This window comes from Necator americanus, chromosome V, assembly GCF_031761385.1.
Source record: "Necator americanus strain Aroian chromosome V, whole genome shotgun sequence".
NCBI lineage: Eukaryota > Metazoa > Nematoda > Chromadorea > Rhabditida > Ancylostomatidae > Necator > Necator americanus.
In genome coordinates, this window is record NC_087375.1 from 23,023,903 (window position 1) to 23,051,257 (window position 27,355).

The window sequence follows — 27,355 nt, forward strand, 5'->3', positions numbered from 1 at the left end:
GATCATGTGCGAAATTCATAGCTTGCGCCGCACCAGCACACTATGAAATTTACGTAAATTATAACAAGCTCATATCTCAGTAACAAAAGAACAGAGTGAGAGCACGCTGTGGTCACGAAAATTTGTTGCAGCTGGTTTTTGAGACAACTGAAAGAGATCATTACTCGTTCAATACCTTAACTATCCAGGATATAGTTTGAGTTCTTAGCGTAAACACTTAAGAACCACCTGTATCTGTCGTGATTTCAGAATCCATTGTGCATCTCTCAAGGCTTCTAAAATTTTATGCAGGTTTTCAGAGAACAGGGCTCGGTCGGGCAAGTGTAGTGCAGTGAGTAAGAGGTTTTGCTGAGACTGCGCTATCGATTGATAGTTAGGAATGATCATAGTACCAATCACGCCCTTCATCTCTGCGCCGTCGATAAACTGATACCAGAGTTGTCTGAGAGGATAAAAACACTGACTTGGCTGACATATCGGCAAGCCACAACAAGTCATTGCGCGGCTCCACGCGCGTTCGCAAAACTAAAAACTCTAAGGCGTAGGCGCATCCTCACAGCAATTGATCAACGCCATGCGTGCTCAGGAAAGTGCTCAGGAAAGAAGCAGGGCCAACTTAAATCGAGTGTGTTGAACTAGAGAGCGATCATATTCATTTCTCAAACGGCAGAAATTGCTCCTAGAAAAAAAAACATCTATTTTCATATGTACACAAGTCATTCATATGTATTATATTGTATTGTGTTCATATGTAGTGTGTTTCATATGTATTAACTATAGGTCTTGAAATAATAGTACTAGTAAAAAAAGAGGGACCAACGACGAACTTATGTACAGTCAAAGTATTTGAAGGAAACTAGAAACATACAGAAAACAGCGTATAGAAGCATCGTACGGTATTTGATGTCTAGGATTAGATCTCTATCGTGAAACTGAAATTTCGAGACGACAGAAATGTTAAAACACCTTGTCATGTTTGATGCTGTCAACAAAGGATTAATGGCCAGGTGTTTTTAAATTCAAATATTCGAATAAAAATGCTTGTTTCTTAGTAGAATTTGCAGTAAACACTGAATTTATCTCTACCTACTATCTTTTCTAATCTCTTGAATGGAAGTGGTTTGAAAAGAGAACTCTCGAGATATTCGTGCCCAAAAGAATACCTTTTTGAAATAACTGCTGCTAATCTAACCCACATTTATGAGACAGGCCAGTATCCGCAAATCATCGTAAGGTTGCACAGTCTTAAATAAACTTCAGCGATTCTGAATTCAAACGAGTAATCCCCCAGTAAGAAGGCATTATACTTTATCCACTTATTTATCTTTTAAAAAAAGGAGTTGCTGCATTCCTGCACTTTTTGCACCTTCGTGTACTTACTCCCATAATATTTACACAATTCTTACTTCTTATGTATCAATGTATACAATACTATTATAATAACATCAATATATACTATATATATATATATATATATATATAAGGATCTTTCTCTCTACACCTGGAGCATCCAAAAATTCATTTAAGATTAAAAGTTGGGCCGATCAAACCTTCTGGGATATTCTTTCAACGTGAATGCATGCATGCCCTATAAAATAACACGTTCTGGAGAGTAGAAGCATGGAGCCAGTGCCTTTATCCTTGGAAAAAAAGTCTGGAACCACTTTGGCGACCTCGGAAAGGTGAAAGACCTGCGGCGGTTCCGAGTCATCAGTGGTGCAGAACACCTCTAATGAGTTGCCGCTGTCAAAATCAAATGATAATGACTAATTGAGTGTGATTACATAATTGTAGCATTAAAAGGTCTTTTTCTTAGTTATTACACATAACTCCTTGCCTGTTTGGATGTTGCTTCTGATCCAGTCATTACAACTGCTTGCAAAAAAAAGTTAGGTATCTTACTTTGAACAGCTAAAAGTGCAGTTTATATATTATACCTGCCTGAACGTACGGCCAACTTTCATACTTTCGATATAGATCGCTTCGCTCAATTTCAGTTGTCAATAGAAATTGAAACGGCAGACACGTTCTGTAAATTTCGCTACAGATTTAAATCTGCCTCTTCTCCAATTCCCGATTTTCACGCTCTGTTTTCAAAATATAAGCTTTGCCGAGAATTTTGCGGTTTTTTCACTAAATGTTTCGGCACTACATTCTAACAATACTCTAATAATACTGTCTTTTGGCGCCTAACTGGTGCCGTCGGGCCTGCTACGCCACATCTTTCTGCTTTCTGACCGTCGAGCATCCACTCGACTTTTTGAATAGGTCTCATTGCCTTCTGGCACCAACGAACCCAACTGGAGCCGTATCATCTCATCCTACTGCTTTCTGGCGGAGGCGCACGCTATCTGATGTTATAGGAACCGTCCACGCCATTTTTCTGCTTTCTCACGCGCGTGCACCAATTCGATGTCTTGGAACACATCTCACTGCCTTCTGACGTGCATAAGTTTCGCCGTGGAACCCGCCCTCCTCCCTTCATCACTTTGACAGACACGTGTGATGATGTTTAGGTACTCAACGCATAAATAGTTGAACGCGATGAAAAAGAGTTATGTGCGGAAGCTTGTTGTACGTTCAGTCGCGTAGTTTTCTCAAAACAGCATAAGAACACTGCAACCTTGTGATTCATGACGAAAATACAAACATAAACGCAACTAAGTAAACATAATTCACATTTGTGTCGATGCAACGATTTTCATCTTTACAGAGTATTTTCGTGAAAGACGGATAAATAAGTACACAAAAACCCACAATATAGCATGATCCTATGTCTGGGTATCGAAGTTTAAAAAAACAAAAGAAAAGAATAGCTGAGAAAATGTTGGGATTTTTTTTCCTACCGTTTTCCTAAAGTTTAGTTAGATAGAATCTAAAACTATTAGGTGTCTTTGGAATACGACGAAGATATCTACATGTGTACTTTACCCATCTATACATCGTATTCATCCAGAGCCGTTCTTTTACTTGTTTCCATTCTTTTTCTTTGCTGGCAGTCATTCAATTTAGCAATGACGTTTTCGTCCATTTTTAAGTGCTCTCGGAGCAACAGGATTTCTTTTTGCAAACCTCTGATAGGCACTCCTGCTATCCAGCGGAATAAAAAGGCCCAAAACGCATTTCTTCGTTGATACCACACCAGTGTACAACTCGGTGAACCAACCAGCGTTGTTAGAAAATGAGAAAGAAAATGACCTCGCAACGGTTGTGACCGACGTAAGCGAATTTTCAACATCCAAAGCCACATCCTTCCAAACACCTTCTGGTTCATCGTGGAAATTTTAGCAATAACTTGTGCTACTTTACTCGGAAATGAACGTTATGAGTGACAATTTGATAAACGGGTAGCGTGCGCAGTGACTCAATGAATTCATCTCAATGACGCCCAGGAAGTTCTGTTAAACATTCAAGCTATCTAAGAATCAAATAACACTTATAGACGAAAAGTAAAGATTTCTAATGCATCATCTTGGCAGAATGCTCTTCAAGAATGATCAAAGAAAGAAATCTTAAGTTTCTTAACTGACGTAGTGGTTTTAACTTGAGGTAAACTGTGTTTGGGGCCGAGGGGGGAACTCACGCCTTTATTTCCTTATTTCCGGAAGCAAATAACTAAATCAGTCAGTGCTCTAAGACCAAAATATCAGTCATAGATGATCTATGACATTAAAGTTACTAAGAGACAAAAGTAAGATAGAGCGTCCAGAACTAAGGACCCCACTTTGTGCCCCCATCGCCCAAGTACACTTCTCCACTAACTTGATTGATTCAACTTCTCTAAGGAGTATACTTGCATAGAGTTGGAAAGATTAGTGTTTATGCTATTCTTGGCAGAATTATTGGAGTTGTGCTCCTATCTGTATTATTTCAGGTGGGACGATTGAAATTGCTTAAAGACATCGCCCCACGAATCTGGAGTGGTACGGATTAAAGCCGGGTAATGCCTGTGCAGGGTCGTAGATTGTGGTGAGGAGGGAGATTCCGTTCATCTCTCCCTGTGTGAGTGTAAATGGAAGACCGGAACGCTGTTTCTTACGATGGCTTCTGTTGCAATGCGCAACGCTTGCCCCGCCTACGATTTGTCGAAAACCCATTCGGAAAAAAAAAACCCAATCGCAGGATGGGAGGGGGGCGCAAGGGTGGCGCGCTGCAATAGAGGTCGTCCTAAGAAACAGCTTTCCGGGGTCGTTGTTCACACCGACATGTTGAGAAATGAACACAATTGCCCTCTTCCAAACAATCTACGACCCCGTATAGGCACCATCACCCGCCTAAAATCCGTACCACCCCAGATTTGTAGGATGGAGCCTTTAAATTGCACCACACTCCCGGGCCCATCCGAATGAACGCATTTGGTGCCGACCATATGCGTGGTAATGTTCTTTATCGGAGAACAAGATGTTGTGCGAGTTTGCGCAAAATTCATACTAATCGTTCAGGTAAATGGTGTGGGAAAAGCTTTGGTGCACACGATTCTACGAAGCATGCAACAATGTCGACGAGGCCCAGGGGCGCAGGCGCAGACTCAATAAATGAGCTGCTCACCCTGTCCGTTCCGATCGCTGGCAGAGATTAGTCTTCGTGCCCGAGTAGACTTGGAGCGTTATTAAGTGTCTCGGAATGGGATCCGGTACGACAATCCCCCAACTCTTTCTATTGATGGAGAGATCCGAACACCATTAACTTTGTGTTTTGCTGCCTTTAGAACGTGTTAGATTTCAGTCACGCTAGCGCTTTTCTATGAAGTGAAACGGTACTTGGAAATGTCACGTACCAGTACATGCTAGTATTTGGTCGCGCTTTCAAAGAAGATGAGGAGGAGATTATTTTTATAGCTGGGAATTCCTTCGGCAAAAAAAATCGGCTAAAGCTCGTTTAAATCTGACTTTTTTAACACGTTGACAGCAATGTGGGACACTTTTTTGCCTTGTCGGAAAAAGCCGACGATGTTGGGGGACAGCATCATAAGAATACTTCATGAAGCGTTGATAAATGTTTCATCTGCTCTTCAATCTGTGATCTGCATCCAAGGTGCCACAAAAATGATTGTTCTTACCTATCAAAAAAGTACCTTTAACGATGGATGCTGTTTTTGTTACTATCACTGCTTCTATTATACAGTTTTTTCTTCACCTTGGCTTACCGCATGCTAAAACGAAGTTTGACGAGAAGAAAAACGAATTGGAATGTAAAATAATGCTATACTCATCAAGAGTAAAAAAGTAATTCTGCCACTCAAACAAAATAGAATCAGAGAACAACAGAAGTAAAATCACAGCTATCCAATCTACAATGTATGTATTCTATATATAATGTATCCTATCTGAAAAAAAATGGACCCCCTAGGTGTTATTACAAAAGAAGTAAAATCGATTAATGATAGAAGGGTAGAAGATAAAGCCCCGCGCAAGAACTAGAATAATAACTGCTGTACGAATTACAGAAAAAAATCGTTTTGAAGTTTGTATTATATTCGTGAGAGGAAATGGTGAAAAACCACCATTTTTATGTCCCTCTATGTTCATCCTATTTCCTCCGATGTAGCCTCTCCTATTGGGCTTGTACCTGACGCGATGAACAACGATTGGCACTACACAGTCATCATATTGGCAAGAAGTTATACAGTGTTCAATTTACACACGATTACATATTCTGCGCTCGAAACGGCGCGGTGAGGCAGCAGTTGGAACCGAGGTGGGGCCATCTGGTGCGATGGGTTGAGGCAACAAGGGTTCCAGTACGCTCCTAACCGCCACGTTCCACCGCACCGCCTCGAGAGAAGTACGTACCGTGCTTCATGCTATTTTGACCCTACTATACCAGTCGTTCTTTGGATGTTGTTAGTGGTATTCCCACAACCTTCACTTCATTGTGCAGGACCACTTGGCATAGATTTCTGGCATAGACCTACTGCTCATGTCGTCGGAGGGGTAAAGTATATAGAATCGATTCGACTCTTCGGACTGTTTTCTCTCGCCGACCACATTATTCCTGTCGCTGTTGGATCCAACTACAGTGCATATAAGCCGGGATGATTAGGGCCCATGTACACGCATCTGTATAAATATTTAACTTCTCCAATTGTACTATCACACCCGATGTTAAAGTAAGCATTTGACGAAGACCTTGGTGGGGTGGGTGCTTCACCACGCTGATATAAAAGGATAAAAGGATAAAGTTTCTGGCGTTAATCAATCTGCTTGGGATGCGTCCCCACAATTCAGAATCGATTGAGGTTTACAAACGTGTAACTGGCCTAAACAATGACTTGCGGTGGCTAGCCGATGTGTCAAGTCAGTGCTTTTATCCTCCCAAAGAAGTCTGGTACCAATTTATCGACCCCGGAGGGATGAAAGGCTTGGTGAGCACTAGGGCGGATTCGAACCTCCGATCGATCGTGTAGGAAGCGGAACCTCTAATCGCTAAACTACACTCGCCCCACTGCTGATACTACTGATATAAAAGCTAACTCAAATTGCTCGTTTATTCGCAATCTCTTGAAGAAGAACATACAACTTGACTTCCTTTACAGGCAGCACTTCATATTTTAAAATTACAACATGAAATATGGGTTGGGTCGGCTATAGAAGATGCTACGGCAACATTGGATATATGAATAGTTGGTGGTGTGGTTCCAAATCAGTTTGGACCTATTCATCTCACTTATTCTCGGGTGTTTCTGACAAATAATATACTTCTCCTAGACAAAGATGAATGAACCTTACAACGAGCAAGAAAGTGGGTAATTTAGGCGCGTCTTCCTACCAAAAACTGATGAAAATGCGACTAAACTGTGAGTATAAGGAAATAGGCGAGACAGGCTCACGTATATCGAAAAGCATGAGAAGTACAATGTAATGTCTGTACTACATTTTACAAGACAACCTGTGGAGTAAAAACCAAAAATTCTGCTAAATTTCTGAAAAGAGGTCATTGTGAAGCAATAGGAACTTTTTGGAACCCGAATTAATTGACGTTTTGCAAGTGATCATTTTAAGCACTCATCAGGGTGGAAGATTTCAAAACACTCCACCTCTGCTTCTTCTCAGTGAGTATCTTCCCGATTACTTAGTGAGCTGAGTCACCGTGGAGTTAGCGATCTTCAGAGTTGTTCGCAATCTTCCCAATATTATGGCGATGCTACAACGGATTTGCTGATTCAACAGAAGTAGCACGATCGGATTCACTGACACGTTTATTGAACCTAAATACAACTCTTAATTTGAGCATGGAAAAAGATTCTTCGATGCTTTATTCTGTTGTCGTAAACAAATAAAGACACAAATCCATCTATGATAGAAAAATCCTTGCATTAAAAGCTGTTAGGAGTCAAGTAGTGCGCCAGATTTTCCTTGACTTTCTTGTATTTCACAATCAACTCACTTTTCCGACATCCACCTTGGTGAAAACAGTGGAAATCCTTCCAAAAAGCAAAATAAAATAAAATTTTAAAAAAGATTGGAAAGGAGCGAGTCCCATATGAATATATCGATTAGAGCACAGGTTCACTAGAAGTCTTAGTTAAAGATGCAAATGAAGGCACAATTTTCTTAAAGTTTTAAATATAAATCTACTCACATAATGTTGTTAAGATTCGGTTTTGGAAACGAACTAACGCTTATCTGCCCTGAATCTGAAGGAAAATCGGAAATTTCTGTCGGAAAAGTTTTTACTACATGGTGAGCAATGTGCACTGAATCAAAATTTTAAATTTCAAGCTTTTCATTTATATGCCAAAGTTTACTGAGTTTCTGAACAGAAGCAAAAACCATTAACAATAAAAACCATCACTATTTTATTAAAAGTTTAAGATCTAATCGTTATTTGATTTACACTCGCAGCACCTTCCTTCCCTACAAAACTGTAATGAAAGACGAGGAAGTAATTTGACTACATTTTCAGTCAGATTATCGAAATTGCAGACTGGAAAAAAGTGTCAACGTTCTTAGTCCTCTAAACTACATCTCCAATTTCATATATGCTCCCCAAGTCGCCCGTTTCCTTCTGCCCAATTCGAAGGTCAGGTAGTTTATCATGTTGATTTTTCGGCCTAGATATACATAGCTGTAGCATTCAGATATATTCGTTCCGTTGAGCCTGAATGAACCGTTAGGAAACCATCCATTCCTTCAAGCATCGTCTTGTCTAGCATCAGCTGAAGACCGATCTTTTCAAACGTTTCATCAAATTCGGCCAGCATACGTTCCACCTGATTGACGTTTGATGTTATTGTCGTCAGCGGAACGAAGATGGTGTAAATGCCGGGAGTCAACTTTTACTCCCATGTTGCCCTATTCCAATCAACGTTCTCGAGAGTGGCATATTTTGGGTGAAATAACGAACCTGGCAAACCCCTCTCTTCACGTCGACTATGAAGTTTTTTTTTTCGCATCGGTCTCAACTGCATCGAGGGCTTTCTTCAAATTGATGAAAGTGAGACACAACGGGATTGCTTCTACGTGTATGTGGTCAATCATACTGAACCCTCTTGAAGCCCTGCTTGATCGCATTTCCGTCCTTCATCTAATGTTCTTTCTGTCATGTTTAGGATCACTCTCGTGAAGAGTTTGTAGATGATAGACAGTAAATAGGTTGGGCTATAGTTGCCTGTGTCTCTTCTTTCATAATAGCACGATCTTGCTGGTTTTCCATTGCTCAGGAACCGTGCATTGCGACACATAATGAGTGAAGAGACTCGCCACTGTGATGATGGGGACTGGCAGAAAGTACTTCAGATGTTCATGTTCGATTCTGTCAACCGGATGAAGTACGATTTTTAACCGAAATAATAGCATGTCGGAAGGGAGGACCTCTGGAGGGACATTTCCATCTTCCTTCAGATGGTGGACGTGGCTGTCGAAGAGATCTGAGTATAAGTCGTAAATGACCCTCTACATCCCTTTCTCGATGCTGTAGTTATTCCGTTTAAGTCCGGGGAGCAGTCATTTTTGTTTCACGATTGGGAAAATTCCGACGTGCTTTTTCCCGTCTACGTAGCTTCAGCCAACACTTTTCCTTTTCTTTCTTTGAGGTCTTCTTTTATCATCCTCTCTGCAAAGGCTTGCGAGCTCGTACGTGAGTTATAGTTTCTGGAGACAAGCGCCTCTTGGTGTTTTCGAAACTCTTCGCTCTCGTCGAATAGTCGTGAAGATGTTCTACAAGCCGTTCATATTTGTTGTCAAGGATGGTATCGTTCCAAAAGTCGACAAACGACGTGTTTAGCTAACGAGTTGCTCTCGCTAGCAAAAAGTTCTCTGAGAATAGCATATTTCTGCTAATAACGCAACGATCCTTGGAATGATCCTCTTGGGCACCATGATGGCCGCACCACATAAAATAACAATTTGTCTTTGGATTTCTAAGTTCGAACAGTCTTTCTAGATAGCAGTCCGCCGCACATATTCATAAATGAAGTTTGTAGTTCGTTGAAATTCTATGGTCGTACGTATACGTGATTCTCACTTGCATTGCGATTGTCATCTCAAACCTCTCAGCAGTCTTTTATAGAATTGTCTCCGCAATTCTTTACCTACCATGTTACACTCATCCATATCTCTCTCATTGGTTCTCTTCTTTAGAACATCATATACAACCGGAGAAAGGTGTGCCGTTGATTATTTTCCTTTCATAAATGTATGTTTCGATATGAGATATGAGCGGATAAGAAATTTGACGTTGATGCCGCTGCGTATCTCCTGTGCCGCTCCTTCGCAGACGAGCAGCATGTTCAGTAGCGGTGTGCTCTAAAGTACTTCGTAGGAAATAAGGCTGCTCACGCCGTTTCCCAAGACGAATCGGGAGCACTAAGCGGAAGCCACGCTCGTACTCGTGGTCCGCACCTTGAACTGTTTGTTTTCCATGAAGTTTCCACACTACGTCAATTGTACGATACGCTGCCTTTACAGCATCATTTCTGTGGTGTTTCATGTGGTGTTTTCTAACCTACTTGGTCATTTGAGTCACTGTGACGTTGAAGATGTTCTGAGAGCCTACCCATCTTCCCAATATTATGGCGATGCTGATTGCAATTGCTAATTCCACAAAAGTAGCACGATCGGATTCACTGACACGTTTATTGTACCTGAATAATGTTTTTAATTGAAGTATGAAAAAAGATTTCTCTATGCTTCATTTTGCCGTCTACTCCTATCATCTATATTCCTACTTGTGTATATGAATGTGGAGCACAATGAGCTCCACTTTTTCGGGAGTGAAACCAGAAAGCTTTCCTAACTGCAGCTCAGCATCACAACCGCTGAAATTTCACTAGAATTAGTTCTTGTAGCATCAGAAAAATTGTATTTATTGGAGAAGGATTGCATGACTCACGATAAAATGACAGCGGGCAAACTCACTGATATCACGATTTTTCAGTTAGTGGTGTGGTAGATTTGCACTCTTGCTAGCGTGGAAATTTCTGAGAATTGCGCATCTGCGGTAATGACGCAACGATCCTTGCGAAAAGGCTCTGCTCTCTGTCACTATGATAGCTACATCTCATAGAATAACAATTCATTTAATTATTTGAATTTTCCATTTAAACTCATTCATCTTCTGCTTTAAACAGAAAAGTTCTTGACCACCTGCGACCGTTACCGGACCACAAAATGTCGCGAAACAGAAGCGTTGACACTGACGGCAGCGACTTTTGAGATGTCTGTTGTTCCATAACTGCAGTACGTACTACTACGGGGGTATCACTTTGTTGCACTACTATTGTCCTTTCACAGTTTTTCCGTCTAAAATTGCCTCTGGACACCCTGCCTCTCGTGAATCATATGCATCGCATTGCAGTTGTCATGCCATAAATGTACATAGATCTCACTTGTTGCATTTTATTGTCATGTCAAAGCTTTCAAGCTTCAACAAAATTCTCTCAGCAAATCTTTTCCCTCGCATATTGTGCTCAGTTGCATCTCAGTGGTTCTCTTTCTCAGCACATCGTATTACAGGAGAAATAATACTGGAGAACGGTGTGCCGCTGATCATTTCCTCCTTTTCATACACGTCTGTTTCAGAGTTTATTCATCACAGGGATGTCTCTCATACTAATACAATGAAGTACGTTTGTTGTCATGTATTGTATGCTTTATTATTGTTTTCATGGCAGTGATATGAGTTATGAACAAGAACAAATTGGACGCCGATGTCGCTGCGTATCATCTGTATCAGCTAATCCAGGTGCTGTTGGCGTACAGTGTGCCGGCACCGACGGACAAACAGTAGATGATGACGAAGGGGTTTACTATGTGCGCCTTGATTTCTTCTAACCTTTGATACCGTTGCAACTTCCTTATACTCGGTAGTTTAATAGTGCGAAGTGGGGGTCGTCTTCATGTCGTGTAAGCTCAACAAGGAGGCCGGCGGTTTTGGAAATGGAGCAGAGTGATAGGACCACGTCGACCGCACTAGTGTGGGGTAGAGCACTCATTATGTATCGCTGTGCATGAATTCGACCAAAATCCAGGCGGCTCTTATCACCAAGCATCCGACATCAAGTCCCAGAAGTTTGTTCATTTATAAACTAACTTAATTATTTTCTAATTTGTGTACGTGGATTAAAACGAACCAATACTGTTTGTGACCAGAACTCCCCAGTCAGCACCTGCGCTCATCTTCGGAACAATGTAGAAGAGCAATGCAGCGAGGTATTGAGAGAGGCATATAACGATAAATTGGAATGCCTGAAAGAATATACAAGAAAATGACAAACAGTGCAAGTGTGTAAAGTAGCTCTAGAAGCCTAACAAGTCGAGCATCAAGAAGAGATTGTCTTTGCTGGATAGCGCCATGAATTCTACGATTACGGTAAACGCTGATGACTATGACTGTATAGCCGACGACCATTACGAGGGTAAAGCTTGTCCACCGTAAAAGTTCACGTCAGTGAACGATATCCCTGCTAAAAACGAACAAGAAAAGATATGTTGAGAAAATACATTATCTTCCATATAAGATAGTTAAGATAAGATAACTAAGCATGCTTACGTATAACGTCGCAATGGGAGCAGCTGTAAGTGTATATTAACGCGAAACGATTATATCTCTTGTAGCAACCAAGTGCTATTGATCCGAAAGTAAACACAGCTGTCAAAATCCAAGGAAAGACTAGTAGTACCTGGAAATGAGAACCTAAAACAAATTTAAGTCCCGTAGTTAAAAGATTTCTTGAGACTTCGTTGACCCTGTGTCTCAAAAAAGCGGATTCGGTTTGTAAATACTGTCAACACTGCGTTGCTGGTAATCTAAAAACTTCGGGGTATCATTGCATCTTAAATTGATACTGGCCAAGCACGATAATAGTGTGCATATTAGAATTTTCTATTATTTCACCTATGCGGACTCTTCTACGCATTACTTGCTGTGCTGCTTAGTCTGTCACGTGTGTGTGTGAATTCCAAAAGGGGCGCTGCGACGGGTCCACCGGCGTCCAATTGGTGCCCCGACGCCAGAAAGCTATAAAATGACGTGCGACGGGTCCACCGGCGTGGAATTGCTGCGCAAGTAGTATCGCGCACTAACTTCGTTTGCATATCGTAAAAGGTAAGTGGGACGTTGCAACCGTGTCAAAGCCGTAGACACGTTGCTGTTCACCAGTATGACTCCTTCGCGTCTTTGTTTCCGTGCGTCAGGTTGGTAACACGCAGTCCTCAGAAAGTGGATACACGAATAAAACCGGCTGCATAAATTGCAGCGAACAGCATACGTGATCTGACGTGGAACATTATCTTGATCAGTAGTACGAAGATGTTGTTCACGTTATTTTATGTTAAAACATCGTTCTGTGGGATTTTTTAACATGAAATATGGGATGATCCTGGATAACTGTTGGGGGAGAACTCATACTTCGAATAATACTCTCAAATTGTGTTTATATTATGTGGGTATCGAAGGGATGTTTGAAGGTAAAGTTTGAAAAATGCAGAACTTCTCCAAATGTAGAAGTGACGCGTTTAGAGAGAATCTATGAAATCTTTCGCCTAAATTCATAAAAAAAAAGGAAGAAGAAAGCGTTGTTAGAAAAACACATTCCTAGTTTTACAGAAAATACCAATACTATTAATTTCCATTCATCAGCGAAGGCGAGGGAAGCGAACACCACAGAAAGTCCAAAGTCCGGCGGCGTCGGATTGGTGCGCTGGGGTTGGAAATCTATAGGATGGGGTGAGACGGGTCCCACATCGTTGAACTGGTGCACCAACGCCAGAAAGCTATGGAATGGAATGGGACGAGTACTTCGGCGTCGAATTGGTGAGCCGGCGCCAAAAAATTGCAAAGTGACTCAAAAAGGTCCCACGCCCTCGAATTTATACGCCACGGTGCAGCAGTAGTACGCAGCAACTCTCAGTAGATTTACCAAAACGTTAAAGGAACGTTGTAAACCATTCCCTGACCGTGAAAGCGGCTGTGTTGCGTAGCCAATAGTTTACATGACGTAGAACCCTATCTTAATTAGTCCGATAATGGCGTTCATGTCATTTCATGTTAGTATTTTGTGTTGATTGTTGTGCAGAAAGAGAAGAAAAATTCATGCAAAGAATTATGTTTCTAAATTGTTACGGTATTGAAGGAATATGTGTAAGTGTAAAATCAAGTTTGAGTACTCTCCAAACTGACGCGTTTAAGTAGAGAGCCATAAAATCATCGCTTCAATTTCTCATCACTTCGTGAATGCTTAAATTAAAAAAAACGGAAGAAACTTTGTCAGAAAAAGTCTTACGAAAAATGTCACTACTTTTAATTTTCATCGATCGGACGACGTGTGGACTACGAGAAGTCTGATGTCGTTGTCCCAGCGTTAACCGAACAATCAAACTTGTTACAAATATAGGGCACAAAGAAAGTCAAAGCTGTACGTTTAAGTTCAAGAAGAAGTGGTATAATAACGCGAATGAGCGATTATGCATGTATTATCATAAGTGATATAGAAGGGATACCTGCAACTAAGCGATGATAGGCAGTTCACACTATGGTAATAGTATACGAGTAGAAGGGAAATCAATCATACAAAATAATACGCGAACAAGAACAAGATCGAGGTTGTGAAAGTTACCATCTAACAGATTTACCCTACTCACGTCGACCATGTATACGAAAGAAAGCATCTGGTGCCTTTGAAAAATGTTGCACCTGCTTCGTTCCAAGCAGTGACTCCTATCACTGCTTGGAACTACTTGGACACTACTGACGGCATGTGTTACAGACTCCTGAAGATTGACCACCTTGACCTTGACTCCCGTTGATCTTCGAACTGGTCGAATGGGAATCGAATGCCAGCAATTCTTCCATTTGTGTCGATCATCGGGTCGGCGGTCTTCCTGTAGTGCGCTTAATATCGCGGGGAACCCAGTCGCTTACGGCTTTGGTCCAACGATTGCCGTTACATCACGTCTCCGGCCCACCTTATTTTGCCCTTGCCTAGTCCAGCGGCGTCTCTAATCTTTGATTGCTAACGTAGGACAGAACTTCGAATCCCGTCCCTCAATTGCGCAAAGCGGGTACTCCTAATATAACTCTTTCGAGTGAGCGTCAGTGACGCTCACCGTATTCTCTTCCTGCTTGGGAAGTGGCCAGGTTTCTGAATCATAGGTCAAAGCAGGAAGTACGGTAGGGTTGAAGAGGTGAGCACGCAGTCGGGCGTTCCTGGTCTTCCTCACTACATCCTCGATGCTCTTATACGCTCCCCAAGCGTCTTCTCCTGCCCAGCTCGGGGCTCAGGTCGTTCATCGTGTTCAATTCGAGACATGAGATTCAATTCGAGATAAATTCGTTCCGTTGAGCGTGAATGGGGCATCCGAGACCCTGCAGATTAATCTGGCGAATCTGCAGCACAAACACAATTTAGAGCATTCATACTATTGAATCATTGAAAAATTGAAATTGAAATTGAAAAGGAATCACAGACAATCAGTTGCGGGGCTGGGGGGCGTATCTCCAGGTGGCGCAATGGGGGTTAATTGCGCAACAAACTCACAACATCACGACTCATAACATCCTTGTATCTTGAACCTCGGTCTGCTAAAACGCCTGCCATCAAGTGACAAGAAGGTGTAAGGAAATGAGGTTGGAGTCACCTCATACAAATAAGTTCCACCTGCCCATTCCGGGAGAACGTAACGTCCTCCCAAAAACTCATGGGACAAGAAGTTCATAAACTGCTCATGTGTTTTGAAATCACATGTATCTCAGAGTAACAAAAGAGTCCTGATTCCGAAAAAAAAACCTGGTACGGTAGCGTCAGGAAGGGCAGGGTTGCAGGAGTCATCTAGACTACTCTGACGTAAAAGGACAAGGATGACTATCTGTACTTCTAAAGCCTGTAGGTTTGCATCGGAAGCGCCCGTTGAAGATGTGATGATGCAAGCCAGGTAGATTATGTACGACGTCATCGTGATCAGGACGAGACGACACCATCCATTGAATGTCGTTTACGAAACCGAGGGACCATTCTCAGGAACACACAGTACAGACAGGACAGCAGAGAAGTTGGTGGAGGTGGCGTCCTTGTCAACACGAGTATGGCATAGTACTTCGGCTGCTTCAGACAACTTACAACCCAAATCGGCTGTCTGCAGATGGGAAAATGTGGACCAACTTCAAGTTGACTGTCTTCGTAGCGCCCCAACTTCAAATTACGAAGGGATAATCGAAAATTCTGTATGCACCTGGTGAGGTCCTACAGAGAAAACATGCCTTCTGCAAGGTCATCGTTGATGATTTTAAGGTTACTCCTAGAAGAACGGCTGAAGAACTTTACATCGAAACCTACAATGAAACGAGCATAGAGGGAGACTTTCAGAGCTTATCATCACAACAACGACCACTCATTTAACTCGCAGTTTCAGAAGCCCTCCTCTCTACACTGGGCGTGAGAGTCACTCGATGGAAGATACCGTAATGAAATTGACTACATCATCGCCAGTTCAAGGTTCTCGCTGGTGGACTCTCTCTTGTCCCAAAGTTTTATACGGGATGGGGCCATCACGTACTCTGGTGATGATTTTATATCACATGGATGGATGAGGAACCCATGCAGTCCAGAAACCGAACTCCAGAAACTATCTTCAACTAGGATCTTTTCGCTACGCCACCCGGCTCTCGCGAAGATTCTTCATTGAACACCATCAACGAGAAACACGATTAGCTCGTTGAACATTTTCATTACTGCACGAGAAACGGTCAGAGTTCAGAAACTACCAGGAGACGCCTGTGTCTCGAAACTCTCGAAGTGATACGTAAGTGTAAAGCACCACGAGCCGTAGGCGACCTGGAACTCGCAAAGCTGAGCAGAGAGGCTACAAAAGAAGACCCAGAAGAAGATAAGAGCAGAAGTATGGGCTGAATCTGCAAAAGTGGTAAAGAGCACTAGGTATACCCGTCAAGACTTCGTCAATCAGAAGAAGAAGATGAATTCTCTCTTGAACCTTAAATGAAACAACCATTGCATCTCATAAAGGGAATGGAGAGAACCATCCACGACTCCAGCTGTGATCTCTTCGACAACTATGTCCATTTGCTTCATCTGAAGGAGGAAGGACACGTCATTCCAGATGTTCTCCCGTCCAAAGAACGATATGTTCTCATTTCGGTGGGAAATCGTACAGCATCTGGTGCCTACAGAATAAAGTCTGAACATCCGAAGAGTCTTCCGCACTTCTTATCAACACTCAGGGGAGAACGCTGCTCTTTACACGTTACCTCCCGGAATACAGGGTTACTAACCAGTGGAAGACGAACAAGATCGTATTGTTGTATATCATGGAAGATCCACATAACATCGGCGACTATAGCACAATCTGCTTACTATCCGTCATCTACAAGAGTGATCCTTAATAGGACCGAATATTTATTTATTTATTGAACACTTACAGGTGTGTCATAAAACAAAAACAAGATGGACAGAACTCACTAGAAATTCGCCTAAATTTTACACAACAAGACTGGCCCTTCAAAGCATAAGAGATGGTGGGTTGACAGGTCATTCTCTTGCTACAGAAGGTGAGAAATCTTCACACGAGATCCTTTTCCCAGACCCAGAACGCTAGGTAGATAAACGGACACCAGGGTTAGGGTGACCAACTTAGAGGCATCACCCCACGAATCTGAGGTGGTACGGATTTCAGGTGAAGTATTTGTGTACGGAATAGTAGGGTATGAAGAAGATGGCGATTCGGTCCATTTCTTTTTCTAATTGCCGTAAAAAACGGCCCAGACGATACGGCTTCTGGCGTTCCGGAGCGCTATTTCCTTCAAGAAGTTCGATTGGAGCGCGCCAGCCCTGCGCACACGCCGCATCTTCCGGGCCGTTTTTTACGGCAATTAGGAAGAAATGGATGGAATCAACACCCTATCCATAACCTACTATCCCTGATACGAACACTCCACCTCAAATCCGTACCACCTCAGATTCGTGTTATGATGTCTTTAACCTCAAACGGAGGGATTCAGACCCTTGGCGCACAGGTGGGGGGACCTCAAGCGCAAGGGCTCACCAACTTTGCTATCCTTCAACGGCTCTCCACCACTATGGGAGAATAAGGACCAGTTGTAGAACCGAATTCGAAGAGGAGCACATCAAGGCAGCATTCCAGCTAGCTAGTGTCAATAAACAACAGAAAAGAGAGACTAAAACCGTGAGCTAAAAAACACATATCAACCCAATACTCATTGTGGTCGCTTGTTAGAGGAGGAACTTGCTCCACATCTCTGAAACAATGAGATTTTAGGCCTCGCTCGTACCCAAAATAGGTAGGACATTTAATTTGGATAGCCTGCTTTTGAATATCTTCGAGTTTGGACTAGACAGAACTTCAGCTGGAAGTAGATTAATCCAACGCGCAACTTTGCAGGAAAAGGAGTTAAACATAGTTGAAAAGAGTTTTCGTCTGAGTTTAGAGCACTGCAAATTAAGGTTTTTTGTTCTCTCGCTTGTTAGTTGGAAAATCCACTACTTGCTTGCCTTAAGCTTAACTTCCATTCGTAAGATCCGAAAACCCAAAACTAAATCGTTGACTACTCATCTGTACTTCAAGCTCTTGAGTTTCAGCGCGTTAAGTCAAATTTCATAGGAAAGAAGTGTTTCGAGGTAACCTGGATCGGGAAAGCTTCTATAATAAACCATCCTAGTGAAAATTTGTATTCTAGAGTAGTGAAGTCGAACGATTTTTCAATTATACCCCACGGTCCTCAGCTGAATCTGAAAAGGCGATCTCTGTGCACAACGGGCTACTCCATGCTCCATTCATGCCCAGCTACGTATATCTGGGTCGGAAATAAACATGAAGAAGGACCTGACCCTCGAGTGGGCAGGAGGACACGGGCGGCTTAGGGAGCGTATAAGAGCATCGACGATGTAGTGAAGAAAACCAAGAACACTCTACTCCGTGCTCACTTCTCCAACACCACAGTGCTTCCTGCTTTGACCTATGCTTCAGAAAACTGGGCACTTCCCAAGCAGGCAGAGAATGCGGTGAGCGCCACTGACGCTCACTCGAAAGAGTTATGCTAAGAGTATCCCGCTTTGCGCAATTGAGGGACTGTCCCATGTCAGCGATCAAAGATTAGAGACGCCGCTGGACTAGGCATGGGCAAAATAAGGTGGGCCGGGCACGTGATGCGCCTCAACGACAACCACTGGACCAGAGGCAAGTGCGACTGGGTTCCACGCGGTACTAAACGCACTACAGGAAGACCCCCGACCCAACAGCCACAGTTCTTTACAAGGTCTTTGCAAAAAAATCGATATTCTCCGAGTCACACGCGAAAGAACTACCATTGGGCGACTCTCGATCGGGCAAAAAGAAAGATAACTGGCGCACGCTTGACCACTTCGAAGAAAAACGGGAGTAAAGTTGAACAAGATGTTGCCCCACGTCAAATGTTAGACCGCGTCTGGCGTCCTCTCAAGAGAAAGCAGCGGTCATAATCTTCGCATTTCTAGGTGCATATTTAGAAGTCTCACTTCTGGGTGCTCCTGCTCTTAGCTGGGGGTCTTGCTATTGCATTCGTTTCCCGCCTCACCTGGTGCTATGTTATGCTTTACACCAACTAACATGAGCTTTGCTAGGGAATAAATGATAACACAGCACAACATAACAAATATCTGAAACAACGACACTACGTATGCAAATTTACGGTAGGAGAATAGTAAAGTCTACGTGATTATAAAATCGTGGGAATTTAGGTGGTGCCGGACCTCTCCCAGGGGACGTACCCCCAGTTTTGTCGTTTATGGCCCATTATAAGCTGTCCGACCATGCATGTAAAATAGGAAGAGAGAAGCGAAGGAACCTCGCCGCTCCTTTGGTATCGGTAGTGCGCATGCACGACACTAACAACATCAGTTAAGATAAAGAATTTGAAACAAAAATAACAGCAATATATTCATAACCGTTCCAATCTCTTGTCGTACTCGGTTTCTTTTCAGTTCTTCCGTCGTTGCGTTTTCCTTTGTGTCATAAATCACTAACAGGAAGCGATGGGACCGAATTAACAAGCAATTGTTTTGTTTGTCACCCGAATTATTCGTGGTTGAGAAGCTGTGTCAGGAGAATTCCACTGGATGAAGAACACTTTTTAAAAGATTTATCAGAAATATGGACAGACGTTTCGGGTAAGACATTGAAGGCTGTTGTGATTTTGTGATGCCACAAAACCTAAAAGGAGATAAATCAAATAAATCTAGCGCTTACCTTCATGTTGACTGTATTTTTGCCAAAATTTCTTGACATAAAAATTCCGAAGCGATATGCTGCTAAGGACAACGAGGAGAAGAGATATCCCCAATATCCGAGCGTATTTGGAGTAGCCAAGATGATCATAGTAATGTCACGTCTAGAAACAGTTATGTTAAATAAATTTGATATTACATCTAGTGAGTTGGGGGTGGGTGAGAAGTTATAGGTATGAGGGAATAATGTGTCTGGGAGGAATCAGAGCAAAACACACCGGATAAGAGGACAGTCATCTATTGTACATGGAATGGAAACCCAGAGGTTCGTTGCAGAATATATTAGACCAGACACTATCATGTTGAGTACGAAGAAGGTGAAGTGCTGCAAATTTCTAAATTTTAGAGGGTACTCAAGAGAGAACAGTTAGCTTTCATTGAATACATGGAACATCATAGAATTAAACTTTCTTCTTTTACCATTTTTAATTTTACAAACCTGAGATCGAAAATTACTTTTCCAGTGAATTGTAAGCACAGCGAGCAGTGAGAGATTACTGATAATTCCAACCATAGTGAATAGAATAATAACGCATGCAACCAGAGGTCTGAGACTTGTGAAAATTAATAAAAGTGTATCACAATGAAGGAAATATTATAGCTTGATGCAAGGTATGTTTTGTCTGAAATTCTTGTGAAAACTCTAAATTATCCGAAATGAAATGCCTGATTTGCTACTTCTTCTTCAAAATCGGGTAATCGGATTTTTTTTCAGCAGTACCTACGTCCGAGATGCCGACTTCATTTCAGATACATTTTGTAAAATTCAAGTTGCTTTTGTTCATGCTGTAGTCACAGAGTACTATCCGATCTGCACCTCGGCAACAAATGTGTTCCTCCACCTCGAAATGAAATTGGATGAAAAAACTGATGAGGAGAGTAAAGTAAGGCTCACTGATTTGAGGGCGAGCCTGTTTTTAAATCTTGGAAGATCTTCTCGTAGACGGTGAAGAGACAAAAGTGGTTATATAACGTACCTACTGGACTCAGGAATCCTTCGTGATCTCGCAAGACATGCATCGACTTCATCATCCATCTCTGATTTTTTAAGCTATGTAACAAAGAGAAATAGCTAGAAGTTCTGCGTGAATCAAGAAACTTGGACACTCATATGTGTAGTTGACAGAAAAAAGACGTAAAGAAGAAAAAATGTCTTCAGAATATAAGATAGATAGGTCAGATAAGAAAAATTAGGAAAAGAAGTGTTAAGGAAGAAATGACCTAAGAAAGTTTACACCTTTGGTGATGATTACTAACAAAAGACTAAAAAGAATCCACATACAGAGGCATTAGAAAAAACACTGCGTGCAAACATCGAGCGATACAATTCCAGACGTTTTGTTTGTTGAAAACTTCTACTTTAACCAGGTAGGAGATTGAGTCTTGCAATAAAACATCTGGTCATAGCAATCTCTGATAAAAATGATTAGTGGCACACATAAACACTAATTAACGGTGAAAATTGGTTTGGATACTGGAGGGTGTTTCTTGTTGCGGAACTATATTGAGTAGTTATTATGTTGTTTGCCTTTGTTAAAGAAAAATTTATAAAAAAAAAGGAGAAAGAAAGGACTTTTCTAACTATTGTTTTGTATGACAACTTCTACTTCTGCAAACGTAATCACCACTTAAATGGGGAATCGTCGTTAAAAAAAAAGACTCCTAGCCATAGTAGCAAGAAAAATGTTTTGCGGTGAATCCATTTTAGGGATCTCTAGCACGATTGACTTTATTTCAGAGGTTTACCAATACGTGTGTAGCCTGTGCAATGACTTTCCAGACCAACCGCTATTAGGTCAGTAGCTAAGAATTCATGCTCCCAGACAAGTCTGGTGCCAGTTTATCTTAAGAGGATGAAAAGCTGTTCGGCATAATGTCACTGCGAACAATCGACCTTGCAGAGGTTGTACGAACCTTTACCTCTGCGCTACACCACCATCCTATAAAATTTACGTGATTTTAGTTTGCTTATGCCTCAGTCGCAATATGTAGAACACACCGTGAATGCGCGGTGTTCATAAAAAAATGTTTCCGGTAGGTTCTTCAAATCTTGATAACAGACGCCGCTACTCACTCAGTTCTACAAGCAACTCAGGTTTTAAATGTAAACACACATCATCACCTGCTGCTTTCGTAATTTCAGAATTTCGTCTGGATTTCGTTGTACGACTTTCTGGCTAGAAAATGAGACATTCTGTAAAAATAAGCTGTCTACAAAGCCGGTTTGATTCGTTCAAAATTAGACAGAATATTCACTGGTTCTCTACAACCAGCAAAATTGAAAAAGTTGGTAGAAAAACTTTTGAACACTTTTCAAACACGAAGAGAACTCTCTCATCTTCGGTACAGGAAAGGTTATCTAAGGCCAGGGTTCGTCAGTTTTGTGTTTTCTACAGTAGAACTAAAATATGTTCCTAAACTCCGCTAATATGTTGCATGAACAGTTAGCATAGCACTATTAGCAGCAATAATTGTCTTTTATACTTGCTCCTTCAATACTGTTCACTTTAATTCTTATTCATCTTCAGTCTGCATCTTCTGCATCTTCTGCTTCTTTCATTAAATTCAAATTCATGACTCCTTCACTCCTCGCTTTTAAACATTGGGCAGTAAATGTTTCCTATCACCTGCCTTTTTATCTGAATAATTCTGCTTTGGAAAGCATACCTTGATACCTCGCTGCATGGCATATGAACATTGCTGATCAAACCATATCCTCACTACGTTAAATGAGCTGAATGGTTTTCTACTGACCGGTTTCCAGTGTTAGGTGATAACACATTAAAACTAGAAGAATTAGGAAGAGGAAATGCAAAAAAGCGACATCGACACCGAACCAGCAACTACTCATACGTCATCCCGAAATTACTGCAATCTGGCTTCTACTGCCGCAAGCGTCGCCTGCAGATGTGTTTTTCATCGACTAGGTCATGTCGTTTGGGTCACTACTAGCAATTTCTTACCCAATTCAAACCTTACGCATCCCAGTTCATCCTCACGCAGGCGGCTTCCATGCTCTACATGTAGTCTGAAAGTGGTCCTTGAAATGGTTAAGGTCTCATCTCTAGATCAGGCCCTGCAGATTTCCCTGATAAGAAAACATAAATTAAACATTTTGTGTGGGAAGAAAGTTGATAAGTGGTTCTACGAGTTCGCTGTCAGAGCTGTAGTGTAGAGCTGTAGGGCTGCTTAATTTCATATCCACATTTGAACTCACCTTGTGTTCCACTGCAGAAAAGTCAGACAACATGTAGTACAACAACATTCTTAGAATTGTATACAATTTGTTAAAGTGCATAGATGTAATCGGAGAAGGAGCGAGGTCAACTTAGACCTAACTGAGCGAACAAGAGCAGAGCATATCTATTTTTCCAGTTCTATAACAAGAAAAAAAATGACAAAATTGTTTAGAAAACTAAAGTACTAAAGTACTAAAGTGTGTAGAGGAACTTGGAACGAAAAGAACATCCAAGAGCAAATTACAAAGGGATTTTGCAACATTGGATGAAGAGTTATGGAACTGTGCGATGCAAATGGAGAAGGTATGTTTCCTGAACCGAAACAAATGCTATTCATTTGCTCGAAACACTTTCTTAAGTCGTATGGTGTCAACACAAGAAGTTCGATTACGTATTATTCATTCGTGTAAAAACGCTTGTTAATTAGTAGAAATTGCAGTGAACGCGGAATTCACCTCTACCTACACGTCTTACGAAGGGCAATTCATAGGTAATGTGGATCAAAATGACCCAATGTGTTCAGTGCGATAAATGCCTTTTCGGCTGTCGCGCTGACCGAGCTGCTATTGACCACTGTGTAGCAATTGAGCCACCTTGCACAGCTTTACGTTCACTTCACCTTTTTCATTCTCAAACTACTTTCTTGAAGACCCGTACTGTAGTACTATCATCGGAGCAAAAAAAAAAGAGAACTACTTAGTGAGGTGTTCTATTAAGGTTACTAGTCTTAGTTCGGTCTTTTTCAAATCCGAGTGGTTAGAGATGGGTCGATCCTCGTGATTTTCGTGCTTGTTCAACGATTTGAACTACAAGCACCTGAACTGAAGTAGAGATGTTGACCAAGGATATAATATGTCACGTCATCCATTATGGATCATGAACTCAGAGTGGGACGCGTAGAGGTTCTGGTATACTTCGCGTTTAACCTAATTTGAAGCCTGGTTGAAGGCAAGTCTCAAGACAACACAGTTTTCCATACTCGCTCTACTAATCCTCTAAAGAGATCAGTGTGTTTAAAGTAAATTGGAGCTACTGTAAATTACACACCCTGCATTCGATTTTCCTCGATTTTCTGTTATCTGGCGTTATTTTTGAGTCCAAACTTCTGTTTTCGGCTTTTTTCTCACTTTCACCTCTAGAATTTAAACACTTCCTCCGAAGAAGTGCATGACATCCGGGAAAAAATGCATTATTGTGTTCTATCCTAATATTATAGGTATTGTATCAACAATACCTATAATATTTGGGTATATAGAAATATAGAAGATACAGAAATATTATAGGTATTGTTGACACAATACCTATAATATTAGGTACATTACTTACCTTGAAGTGTGCAGCAGATACTTATGAGTCATTATATTAATGAACTAATTCATTTATCTCTACTGAGTCACGAAGTTCCTATAATTCTCCTTCGATACAACAGGAGAATTACGGCAGTGTTAAGCCTTGTTTCTTAAGTTTTATTACCCAAAATTATGACGAAAGAAAACACTTGTCCATTAGCATGTATTTAACAATTTAAAGTTTGTGAGTTTTTATAGATCAATTATCGGTTTTCTCTACACTTTAACTGAGAGCTTAAAGATCTAAATACTTTAAAAAAGAGTGAAAGTTGGTGAGAGACAAAGGTAAAAGTACTCAGTAAAATTTAAATTTAATTTATAAATTAAGAATTAGTAAGTCCTTTAATTATTCTAAAAGTGTAGTCAGAAGGATATTTTAATGGTAACGAAAATTTTGAAAATATCTAATAATCTGATAGAACCTTTGCATAATTTTTATCTATCTCTCTAATAGAATATTTTTCCTCTACTACAAGTGCAATAAGTCGTGAATGCAGATAGCAGGAGGGATTTGAACTGTGGTCGCTCAACTACGCTCTACCTGTTAATCCTAGAGATTTAACTTGGTGAGATGTTTAGATGAACCGTAGTGTCTCAGATTATATTTCAATTATCAATGCTACTTCTGATTATGTATGTGCAGGTTTGAAGAGTGATTATCCATACTCCCAGAAACCGTGCTCTTCCTCGAGCTCATAATTTAAAAAAAAAGAATTGGCATAAGTCGGCAGCAGATAAACAATACTTCATTACATAATAGTAGGGGCAGTAATACAGAGAAAGACTGAGCCTCTATTTTCTTAATTTCTTCATTTCTTTAGAGGTGAAATGAAAAGAATAATCATTGCTGAGTATATGTATATAGTGAAAAAATATAAAAATAATATACTAGGATAATGTTTGATGCGACCGTTTTTCTTTAGTTAAACAGGAAAGAATTTATAAATAAAGAGTCACCATCTTAATGCTTCTTCTTACATAGCTAAGGGAGAAGAGAAATTTAGGGGTACACATTATCCCTTTGTACATTCTGTTCATCCAATGCTGATCCTTCAAGTTTTTCTCTTTCTCTCTTCTTCCTTTCCTCTGTTCTATTCTTTCCTATTTTCTGTGCCTACCTCTTACGCATTTGATAGCTTTACCATATATCATTTTGCTGGTAATAACAACAGTGTAAGTCAAACGACTCCGTAGATGACGTGTACGTCTTCTGCACCGCCCTCGAGAATTCGATGACAAATGCATCTTCCTTTTTTTGCTGTTTCAAGAAAAAAAGAAAAAAGTGTCCTTTTAGAGGAAAGAATTCTATAACTTTAGCCAAAGCGTAGCGTTAGTTCATAAAGCAATCCTGTTTGTGTAACAAGGCGAGGAGCAAGGTGTAGTGCGTTTGATTGAGCACCCGCGTAGATCATGCAATAGGTGCTTTCTGAAATGAAATATTATCTCGTTGCGTGCTCGTCGTGGAATATTTCCCCCACCTTTTTATGGAATTTTTCAAACCGCAATTCTCCTAATGTTCAGTGCATGAGTCAGTGACTATAGTAACCATTAGTTTTTGAAGCTTTTTCAAGAGTTAATACATCGCTGCGTTTTCTGATAATTACTCTACTCCTATAATATCTTCCCCTACTATTATTTAAATCTATCATATCACATTACTCTGTTCTTATATATTATATTTGTTATATATTATTCATTCTATCACTATTATAAATATATTCGCTAGAGATGATTGTTTCCTGTCTCACATTTTCTCTGCTACACAGACCGTCCTGAAGTGTCTGTATTAGGACAATGTAAAGACAGTAGGCACTTCTTTGCTTGCCACCAGAATATCCGAGAACGCATGCAAGATCACAACTGGTGTTGATCAGCCCTTTGGTTTGCGTCAACGCAGTCTACACCAACCCGAACGTATAAAGATTTACGAATGCATCGTTTATAAAATATTTAACATGCGAGGAGAGAGACGAATTTCCTGATCAGTGTTCTTTCTCTGCTTGCTTCTCTTATCCTTCCAAATGAAACTGAAACTGAACTCCAAATGAAACTCCAAATGGAACTAATTTACCAACATCGAAAAGATGAAAAATTTGGTTTACCTGGGCCAAACCTACAGACACAGTGAAAGGTTCCACAAATTGCCCAAACCAAAATTAGAATGCAATGATTAATTAGGTTAAGAAATAGTACGTAATTATGGTGCCGAAAAGTGCTTTTGCTACCTTTTCCTCGCAAGTTCTTGCCTCTATGCCATGTGCTTGGATGTTCCTTCCGACCATAATCACAGTTATCACAGTTAGCGAAAAATGTTCGCCCCAGAATGACTAAAAATGCAGCTTGATTAAGTGTGTAGTTTCCATGAAACTCTAAAAATCCAATTCTATGCACAAAATACGGAAAACAATATAAAAGGGCAACTCAGGATAATTTTCGATTCAATCCGTTCCCTGGAGTTTGATTAGAAAGAATTTATAAGTTATCGAGTATGTTTGAGTGCAAAGCCAAGAAAAGATTTACAGGTGCACTTCATCTATTTGCATACTCTGGTTCATTCAACGCCAATCATCCACGTTTTTCTCTTTCTTGTTCCTTTTTCTGTTCCTTTCTTTTCTGTCTTCTACAAACCTTATCCCATATCTAATGATTTCACCTTTCATCATTCTACCAGAACATTTCTAGCGGCTGTAAAAACCGTCTAATTTGTAGCGGTCTTCCAAATCTCACTATTGCGCGGACCCGATTTTCTCGTAGCTGTGCTTGATTGGTGGTCTGCGAGGAAGACCACCAATCAAGCACATTGGAATCGCGGATTTTTGATAAAACATACACGATAGTACTATAAAGTACACTTGTTAATTTTTACCAGCAGTGTTGATTCGATTCGAATTTGATTAATATGCCTGCGTTAGGTTTTAAAACAATTTCATGGATGTGTCGCGCACCGAAACGTTCCAGATTTTCGCAAATTTTTGGCCTTGTTCTTCTTTTTTTTTGACTGCTGTTCCCATACTTCTATTTGTCTCTGAAGACAG

General features: G+C 40.9%; 2 protein-coding genes across 3 annotated transcripts; both read right to left on the reverse strand.

The window, feature by feature from the left end:
* Positions 1 to 7,143: 7,143 nt before the first annotated feature.
* RB195_014921 (uncharacterized protein) lies at positions 7,144 to 14,797 on the reverse strand (the record flags this gene model as incomplete). 2 transcript variants are annotated; one of them, XM_064205394.1, is made up of 6 exons in its annotated part: positions 7,144 to 7,207; positions 9,950 to 10,084; positions 10,169 to 10,258; positions 10,587 to 10,674; positions 11,573 to 11,687; positions 11,752 to 11,850. In XM_064205394.1, 6 exons carry the CDS (start codon positions 11,848 to 11,850, stop codon positions 7,144 to 7,146), a joined length of 591 nt encoding a protein of 196 aa, XP_064061275.1. The 2 variants fall into 2 exon arrangements, with proteins under 2 accessions (XP_064061275.1, XP_064061276.1); XM_064205395.1 differs by lacking the exons at positions 7,144 to 7,207; positions 9,950 to 10,084; positions 10,169 to 10,258; positions 10,587 to 10,674 and adding exons at positions 11,854 to 11,905; positions 11,992 to 12,121; positions 12,598 to 12,682; positions 14,661 to 14,797 and having other exon boundaries at positions 11,562 to 11,687; positions 11,752 to 11,800.
* Positions 14,660 to 20,768, reverse strand: RB195_014922 (uncharacterized protein; the record flags this gene model as incomplete). The annotated part of the gene is made up of 6 exons (XM_064205396.1): positions 14,660 to 14,805; positions 19,024 to 19,105; positions 19,695 to 19,836; positions 19,951 to 20,057; positions 20,172 to 20,280; positions 20,710 to 20,768. The coding sequence occupies 6 exons, from the start codon at positions 20,766 to 20,768 to the stop codon at positions 14,660 to 14,662; spliced, it is 645 nt and encodes a 214-aa protein (XP_064061277.1).
* Positions 20,769 to 27,355: the final 6,587 nt, after the last annotated feature.